Raw genomic sequence first — 9,161 nt, 5'->3', positions numbered from 1 at the left:
AACATTACACACAAAAAGTCTAGAGAGGCCTTTGCCCTGATCCGTGCCTCAGATTACTGCTGATGACTGGATGGAGCATGCTCTGGGACTTTTGTACGGAGTCCCACCGATTGCTGCCAAGTCACCTTGGGCGCAGGGCAGCCCCTGTGGGTCAGAGTCGAATTGTGCTCTATAGGTTTTATCCTATGACTGATCCTTTGGAAGTAGGTCATCAGGCCTTTCTTCCCAGTGGCCCCTGGGTGAATGTGAACCTCCAACCTTCCCTTTAGCCACCGAGCGTGCTCACAGTTTGAACCACCTAGTGGCTCCTCATCACTCAGTCAACAGGTGATTTTCCCAGCACTGAACTCCTGAAGGAGGAAGGCCCCTGGGGCGTGGCCTCTGAGGGCCCTGTGGCCAGGTGTGGTGAGGCGGAGGCCGAGGCGGGCCGGTGGTGGTGGCCAGGTGTGGGCTGAAAGGCAGCCCACTCACCTGGCCTGCTCGCCTTCCAGCGGGCAGCATGAGCAGCGACAGTGAGATGGAAGTGTTCGGCACGGCCGCCCCCTTTCTCCGGAAGTCGGAGAAGGAGAGACTGGAGGCTCAGAACCAGCCCTTTGATGCCAAAACCTACTGCTTTGTGGTGGACTCCAAGCAAGAGTATGCCAAAGGGAAAATCAAGAGCTCACAGGATGGGAAGGTCACCGTGGAAACAGAAGACAACCGGGTAAGCCGTTGCCTGGTCCCTCGCCCTTTCTCAGGCTGGGTGGGCGTCGTATTGAGTTGCCTTGTGCGAGCAGCTTCCCCAGCCTGTACACACACATTGTTTCTGCCTCAGCCTTCCCTTCAATACTGGCCTCAGACCACAGTTTGGGAGAAGAGGCTGGCTGCTGATGACCAGAGCAATTCGTGCCGCTCCAGGCCACAGGGGCCGGCACCATGCATACTGAGGGTGTGGAATGCAGGCCCAACCCTAGCAGGTGGAGGCCTGGTGCCATTGGGCTCCTCACTGCAAGGTCAGCAGTTTGAAACCACCAACTGCTACATGGGAGAAAGTTGAGGCTTTCTTCTCCCGTAAAGAGTTACAGTCTTAGAAACCCCTAAGGGCAGTTCTACCTTATGCTATAGGGTCATTATGAGTCAAAAGCAATTCAGTGGCAGTAACTTTTTGTTTGTTTCATTTTAATAGCCTAGGTTTCCCTCCTAATACTTCTAAATCAGCGGTTCTCAACCTCCCTAATGCCACCACCCTTTCATAGTTTATCATGTTGTGGTAACCCCCCCAACCATAAAATTATTTTTGTTGCTACTTCATCACTGTAATTTTACTGCTGTTATGAATTGGGCAACCCCTGTGAAAGGGTCATTCGACAACCCCCAAAGGGGTCACGACCCACAGGTTGAGAACCTGTGGAAGTGAGGAAGTAAGGAAAGTGAGTGGGGCCCTGCTGGCACACCCCTTAATGACATTGCAGGCGCTGCCATACATGTTGGTGCCTGCAGTCCCTCTGTCCCAGGCCTCTGTGGAGGGTGGGGAGCAACCCTGGACCTCACTACCTTCTAGACCCAAGGTCACGGAAGTCTAGAAATGATCCAAGGAAAGTGAAATACAAAAAAAAAGAAAGAAAAGAAAACGAAGAAGAGAGGTTAAAGGAAATCTGAGAGAGAAGGGTCAAGGAAATGGTATCGTTTGGGTGTGAGTTGACTGTTCACCCACTGCCATCAGGCAACTCTGGCTCATAGCTACAGCACAGAGCAGAGCTGCCCCCGGCCTCCAAGTCTGTCAGCCCCTATGGAAGAAGACAGCCTCGGCTCTCTCCCGTGGCCCCGCCTGAGCAGCAGCCAGTGCTTCCCTCACCGCACTGCGGCATTAGGACTGCTCTTCAAGGCCACAGGAACCCTGATGGGGTAGTGGTTTCTGGGTGGGCTGCAATCCACATGTTCGAAACCACCAGCAGCTGCTCGCGAGAAAGATGGGCTTTCTTCTCCCGTCAACAGTTACAGGCTCTGACACCCACAGGGCGTCGCTCTGAGCCTGCTCGGACTCGATGGCAGTTAGTGAGAGTTTTTTTCAAAGCTACTGAGCAATGACCCTCCCAGGAGATGGCTCGACATATTTTTCAGATAAAAGGGCAAAGAAGGAGTCTCTCGTGCTTCGGGGAGGACAGCAGTCAGGCGAAATGAATGAAAATCAGAGACTGTATCAGAGGCCCTTCAGCAGACGGACCTGCAGTGTGGGGCCGTCTAAGTGGTTTCTGCTGCTCGAAGTGGGCAGAGGGTGGGCCACCTCCCCACTTTGCCCAGAGCTCCCGTGGGCAGGGAAGAGGAAGACCAGCCCCACATCCCCAGGACTTGGTGGTCTTGCAGCCCGAGGGCCACGGGGTGAGAGTTTTTCCTCAGAGAGAAGCATTCGGAAGGACTGATCTCACTCGTGCTTCCCTTTCCCGGAACGGTCAGCTCTTCTACTCACGGAGTGATGGGGAGGTAGAGGAAACGTAGGTGGGAAGCGGGGCGCTTGGACAGCTGCTTTCAGAGCACTCCCGATGTTAGCCCACCCCATGGGGACCTGGTGGCCAAATGTAAAACAAACAAGCAAGCAAACAAACTCACTGCCATCGAGTTAATGCCGGTTCACAGCACTCCCCTGAGGGTTTCTGAGACTGTAACTGGTTAAGGGGTGAGGGTGGGCGGGGAGAAAGCCCAGTTTTTCTCCCTCGTTGCTGCTGGTGGTTTTAGCCTACAGACCATGTGGATCACAGCCCAGTGCATACCCACTACACCACCAGGGCTCCTTAGGTTCTTGTGTGCCCTCAGGACAGCCAATGGAGAGGTCATTTCTCCTGAGTAGCTAGAAACTGCCTCCTGGCTGCGGGAGCCAGCAAGACTGAATTGTTGGCGCCCTGCTGTCCTTTCCATCATCTCAGAGACCCTCTTCTCTCACCTCTGCCTTCCTTTCCTCAACCCAAGGACCTTGGAGAGGAAGTTAAAAAGCCCAGGTGACAGAAACAAACCTCATCCTATCACTACCCGTCTGGCTGGCCACCCTTACCTGGCAACCTGACCTTACTGCACTGTGGACTCCATGCTAGCTCTTGGGCTGCCCCTTCAGGCCCCGGGTGGAGTGTCTCCCTGGGCTGCAGGCTCTGTCAGGGAAGTGCCTTGCCTCTTTCCTTTCAGACCCTGGTGGTCAAACCCGAGGACGTGTATGCAATGAACCCCCCCAAGTTTGACAAGATCGAGGACATGGCCATGCTGACTCACCTGAATGAGCCCGCCGTGCTGTACAACCTCAAGGACCGCTACACCTCCTGGATGATCTACGTACGTCAGGGCCAGGCCTTGGGAGGACGTGGTGTGGGGAAAGGGGCTTGTGGAGATGCGGGAGTGGGGTCATCTGAGTCTTGCTTGCCTGGGCTGCAGAGAGCAGCAGGACAAATGGAAAAGCAGCAGGGAGGTGAAGCCAGCAAGGGGAGGATGAGCCCTCACAGGTAAACCGGGGTAGGGAGAGGAGTCAGGACAGGAGAGGGCAGGAAGGATGGGGGCACAGACATTGCTATTTGTGGCTGGGTGAGGCCCCCTGCATCCCACTTTGGGTCTCAGTCACCTCACTGATAGAGAGATCATAATCTCTTCCCTCGTCTATGAGGTTATCGTCAAGAATAAGAAACTAACAATACAGGTGAAAGGATTATTTCATATATATATATACACATCTTGATTATCATTACCAATAGTATTTGTTGCTATTTACTTCCACAGACCTACTCGGGCCTCTTCTGTGTCACCGTCAACCCCTACAAGTGGCTGCCGGTGTATAACCCCGAGGTGGTGGCCGCCTACCGAGGCAAAAAACGCCAGGAGGCCCCGCCCCACATCTTCTCCATCTCTGACAATGCCTATCAGTTCATGCTGACTGGTGTGTTTCCTAAGGGACTATGGTGTGTGTGGGGGGGGGGGGGCGGGGAGGGCATGCATTACAGAGAAGAGCTTAGCTGTGTACCTGGGCCACCTCCTGTCTGGGATTCTGGCACCCAGCTTAGGGCACAGGAGTTATAACGGGAGTTAAAAGACCCTGAAAAGTGAAGAGCCCCTGGGTGTTACCCGCTCTCCTTTTACAGTCCAAACTCAAAACCACCCCTGCCATGGTGTCCATTCCGACAACCCTGCCTGACCTCTGGGAAGCTGTCAGTCTTTAAGGCAGTAGATAGCTGCATCTTTCTCCTGAGCAGTTGGTGGTGGGTCTGAACTGCAGACCTGAATGTTGGCAGTTCAATGTTTATCGCGTAGCGCCACCAGAACCAGTTAAGTGCTCAACTACTAACTGAATGGTTGGCAGTTCAAATCCACCCCCAAAGTGCCTCGGAACAAAGGCCTGGCAATCTGCTTCCTTGAAAAACCCACGCCTGCAGTTTCCTCTGCGCACAGGGAGTCACTAGAAGTCAGAGTGCACGCAATGGCAGCTGGTTTAGTGATGGAACAACATGGAACTTTTATGAATCTAAAGTAAACAGTGGCAATCTCATATGGTTTCCCAAATGCAACATGAAGCCATTAGTTGGTGAGAAAGGACCAGTTTAAGAAGTGGCTTCATGTCTCCAAGTCTCTTTCTCAAAAGGAGGGCTGAGGCTCTTCTGTTCCTATTGACCAATAACTGCCCATCAACTCCTGGCAGCCTTCTGCATGTCCAAGGAGAGGTGAGAGCCATAGGCTTGTCAGTGGCTGGATTTTCAGATGCTCAGGCCTTTCTTCCAAGGAGCCTCTGGGCGCACTTGAGCCTCCAACCCTGCTGTGAGCATCTGGGTGTACCCTCACCCAAGGACTCCATGTTCCCATCTAGCAATAACCACAAACGAAAGGTCAGCAGGAGTGTGCATCGCACCTCTTGTACTTGGGAGAAATGGAACAGAATCAGGACACCCTTTCTATATGGTCATCAACCCTGCTTTACCTTTTCGTTTGTCCTTTGGCAGATCGTGAAAACCAGTCCATTCTGATCACGTGAGTACCCCCGGTGCAGGCTGGTGTCATGGAGGTGGCCACTGTTACCCATGGGAGGACAATGAATAGGCTACCTGTGACAGTCAGGTCCTTAGCAAGTCTTTGGAGCTCCGTCTATGAAGGAAAGTAGATTGGGGGGTGGGCAAGGGCTCAGGACCCCAGAAGGACCCATCCTACACACTTGGCTGTGATAGTGCTTCCCCTTGGGCTGCTGGTCTATAGGTGTGTGTGTGCTGGTGCTCCAAGCAGGTCCAGGTCTCTGGGTGACTGGCTCTCTTTGCGGGCTCCCAAGAGCACACAGTGGCGGTGTCATCCTGGGGAAGCTGCTCTTCCTAACAGGGGCTTTTTCCCTCTCATGTCTTTCCTTCGGTCACCTCGACAGCGGAGAATCCGGGGCAGGAAAGACGGTGAACACCAAGCGGGTCATCCAGTACTTTGCAACAATTGCAGCTACTGGGGAGCTCAGCAAGAAGAAGGACTCCAAAATGAAGGTAGGGAGGTGAGGGTGCGGGTGGGGGGAAGGAGAGGGAGAGGGAGGGAGGGAGAGAGAGAGAGAGAGAGAGAGAGAGAGAGAGAGAGAGAGAGAAGCAGCCTTGCATTGCTTTCTCTGCTGACAAGGGAGGGGGCAGAAAAAGGAAACTCTTTGAGGGGAGGAGAAGGAGAGGAGCGTAGGCTTCAAATCCTCACAGGACAGTGAGTCATCCAGCAAGAGTGCGTACGTTCATGTCTGCGTGCGTGCGTGCGTGCTCGTATGGCCCCAGATCCTGGGACTTTCTTGAAAGTAAAGCTTGAGAACGTCCCAGAGGAAGCGCCATCCTATGCGGAGCAGCTCCCTGACCTCCCTTCTGTGGCAGGAGCATGTACCCCAGAACAAGTGAGACCATTGTCAAGGGGAGGCATTTTGTACGAAAGCACACCCCCCTGAGAATCAAGGAATCGCAGCGCTGGGGGCATTTGAAAGGGAGGAACTCTAGCACTAAGTCACCAACATGGGCAAAGCAGCAGGGGTGCGAGGATGATGTGCGACTCAGAAAGTGGGCCCTCAGGAGCCTGGCTTCAACAGAGCTGGCCAGGTAGTAAGGACAGGCAGGAGGAGAGTGAGCCAGGTGCTTCTGATGGCCACCCTGGGACACCTCCCTTCTCCTCCCCGCCCCCCTCCCCCTTTGGGCTTCCGCAGGGGACTCTGGAAGATCAGATCATCAGTGCCAACCCACTGCTGGAGGCCTTTGGCAACGCCAAGACCGTGAGGAACGACAACTCCTCCCGCTTTGTGAGTCTGCTCAGGCTGGGCTCCCGCCCTCAAGGAGATGGCGGATGGAGGGCAGAGCAACTCCAATCCTGTTGGTGTAAGGGGTTGTTCCATAAATAGAGGCATATCCCTCCATCTCTCCACCTGGTGGCCCAGGGCTGACACTTGGCTGCTAACCCACACAGAGGCTCCTGGGCTGGAGTCCGGATAGACTTAACGGTGATGGGGATTATTGATGAGAGAGAGACAGAGGCAGAAGAGGAGTCTCCTTTCTACAGAGGTGGTCTGGCATTCTCGGGGCAGACGGACTGAGCAGCAGATGAGGAAAGAACAGGGAGGACTAGGGGCAGGAGCAGAGCTTCGGAGGTGGCCGGAGCCTGGTGGTTAGAGATCTTGGAGAGTTGGGCATGGAGTGAGCCGCAGGAGAGAGGGCAGAGGAACGCGAGCCTCTTTGTGAGAGCAGAGCAGATTTCAGGGGCTGATGTGTTGAAACTGTAGCCCCGGGTCTTTCTTCTGAGCCTCCTCTGTGCTGGCTTGACTTCCAACCTTGCCGTTAGCGGCAGGCACACTCAACTTTTGTGCCACCCAGAGACTCCTTCCAGGAGACCCTCCTTGCCATCCAGCCAGTTCTGACTCATAACAACCCTGCACGACAGAGCAGAGCAGCCCTGGGGGTGTGAAGTCTGTCCATCTTTATGGGAGCTGACAGCCTCATTTGTTTCCCACGGAGTGGCTGATGATTTCGAACTGCTGACCTTGAGGTTGGCAGCCCAACGTGGAGCCCACTGCCCCACTAGGGCTCCTCCCTTACAGGTGATGACCACGTGCTGCTGTGTTAGACCCTGTTCCCCTCCTCCTCCTCCCACAGGGCAAGTTCATCCGCATCCATTTTGGCACCACAGGGAAGCTGGCCTCTGCAGACATTGAAACTTGTGAGTCAATGGAGGGGATCCGATGACGTCCCCAGGGTAGGAAGGGAGTCGTCTGGGAAAATGATCCTGTGTTTGTTTGCCTAGATCTGCTGGAAAAATCCAGAGTGACCTTCCAGCTGAAGGCGGAGAGAAGCTACCACATCTTCTACCAGATTCTCTCGAACAAGAAGCCGGAGCTCATAGGTGAGGAAGTATATGCCATCATGCATGGCCACCCGTCTGTGGACTTGACTTCCTCGATGTCTGGGATCTCGGATGCCTCCACTAAGGAGAGTTGTACTGGTACACAGTTCACTCGACTCACCAATCAACACAAAAGAGTCTCCACACTCACTGCCATCGAGTCTGTTCCAGCTCACAGCAACCTATAGGACAGGGTAGACCTGCCCCTGTGGCTTTCTGAGACTAACTCTATATTTTTAAATCATTTTATTGGGGGCTCATACAATTCTTATCACAATCCATAATACATCCATTGTATCAAGCACATATGTACATTTGTTGCCATCATCATTCTCAAAACATTTGCCTTCTTCTTGAGCCCTTAATATCTGCTGCTCATTTTCCCTCTCCCTCCCCACTTCCCCCTACCTCATGAACCCTTCATCATTAATAAATTATTATGATTTTCTATTTTTAAGATCATTTTATTGGGGGCTCTTAACAGCTCTCATAACAACCCATACATCAATTGTATCAAGCATATTTGTACATATATTACCATCATTATTGTCTAAACATTTACTTTCTATTTGAGCCCTTGGTAACAGCTCCTCTGTTTTTCCTTCCTTTCCCCCTTCCTCCCTTGTAGCCCTTGATAAACTATAAATTATTGTTATTTTCATATCTTAGCACTGACTGCTGTATCCCTTTCCCCACGGTTTGTGTTATTCCTCCCCCTCGTTGGTGTGTGTGTATTTATGTTTTGATCATTGTGTTCAATTCCCCTTTCCTTCCCTCCTCTGTCCACTTGCTCCCTACCCTCCTGGTATCACTTCTCCCATTTTCATTCTTGAGGGGTTTATCTAACCTGGATTTCGTGTGTCATGAGTGTTCATGCTCCAGTTTGGTCCGAAGTGAAAGGCAGTATTGGGGTCATGATAGTGGAGGGGGGGTGAGGAAGCCTCAAGGAACCAGAGGAATATTGTGTGTTTCACAGCGAGTGTAACTATGGGAGCAGAAAGCCTTGTCTTTCTCCCTCGGAGCGGCTGGTGGTTTAGAACTGTTCACCTGTGGTTAGCAGCCCATCATGGAAGAGGACGTTTATTTCAGAAATCGGACGAGGTTGTTCTGACAGTAGCAGAATACCAATGTGAAATAAAAAGAAAAGAATCCAATTGATGGCAACACGATTATTCTATCATTGGGTTGATTTCGACTCACGGTTACCCGCTATAGGTCAGAGTAGGATTCTGCTTTGTGAGGGTTTCAGTGGCTGATGCATGGCCGGAGATCACCAGGCCTTTCTTCTGAGGCCCTCACCGTTTTAGTTAGTGGCCTTTTGGCTAGTGGAATTCAGCTGGTGAATGCAAACCTGAGTAACTAAGCACTAAGGAATCCTGGTGGTTTAGTGGGTTGGTGTTGGACTACTAACTACAAAGTCAGCCGTTTGAAGCCACCGGTCACTCCATGGGAGAACAATAAGGCTTTCTGTTCCCATAAAATTTTATGGTCTCTGAAATCCACAGGGACAGTTCTGTAGAGCCATACCTGTGAGTCAGAATAGGCTTGCTGGCAGCCCTTTTGGTTCTGAGAATGAAGCCTTTGTCCTTTAGCGCCCCCTTGTGTTCTATCTTGGAACGAACCAGCCACCAAATGCCAGTATAGAGTAGATGGAAACATCTAGCCTGGGGATGGATGTTCACTGTGCCTCTAGAGTCACACAGAGCAGACGCCTGCATGCACACTGTCTTCCTGTGCTCATTAGGCCTTCTGGCCCACCATTATTCTCCAACCCAGTGAGGTGCCATCATTTGCAGACCAAGAGAGTGCATGTACCCTCTCTG

General features: G+C 52.5%; 1 protein-coding gene across 1 annotated transcript in view; it reads left to right on the top strand.

The window, feature by feature from the left end:
* Positions 1–499: 499 nt before the first annotated feature.
* The window catches only part of LOC142458127 (myosin-3), a 31,143-nt gene continuing 22,481 nt past the window's right edge, over positions 500–9,161 (top strand). The window contains exons 1-8 of the mRNA XM_075559171.1: positions 500–703; positions 3,154–3,297; positions 3,736–3,892; positions 4,947–4,974; positions 5,357–5,465; positions 6,152–6,244; positions 7,092–7,155; positions 7,240–7,338. Of these exons, the coding sequence (XP_075415286.1) occupies positions 500–703; positions 3,154–3,297; positions 3,736–3,892; positions 4,947–4,974; positions 5,357–5,465; positions 6,152–6,244; positions 7,092–7,155; positions 7,240–7,338 (898 nt within the window). The remainder of the gene's footprint in view (positions 704–3,153; positions 3,298–3,735; positions 3,893–4,946; positions 4,975–5,356; positions 5,466–6,151; positions 6,245–7,091; positions 7,156–7,239; positions 7,339–9,161) is intronic.

Source organism: Tenrec ecaudatus, chromosome 10 (genome assembly GCF_050624435.1).
Source record: "Tenrec ecaudatus isolate mTenEca1 chromosome 10, mTenEca1.hap1, whole genome shotgun sequence".
In the NCBI taxonomy this organism is placed as follows: Eukaryota; Metazoa; Chordata; class Mammalia; order Afrosoricida; family Tenrecidae; genus Tenrec; species Tenrec ecaudatus.
Note: the sequence above shows the minus strand (reverse complement) of the source record. Positions and strands in the feature narration are given on the sequence as shown.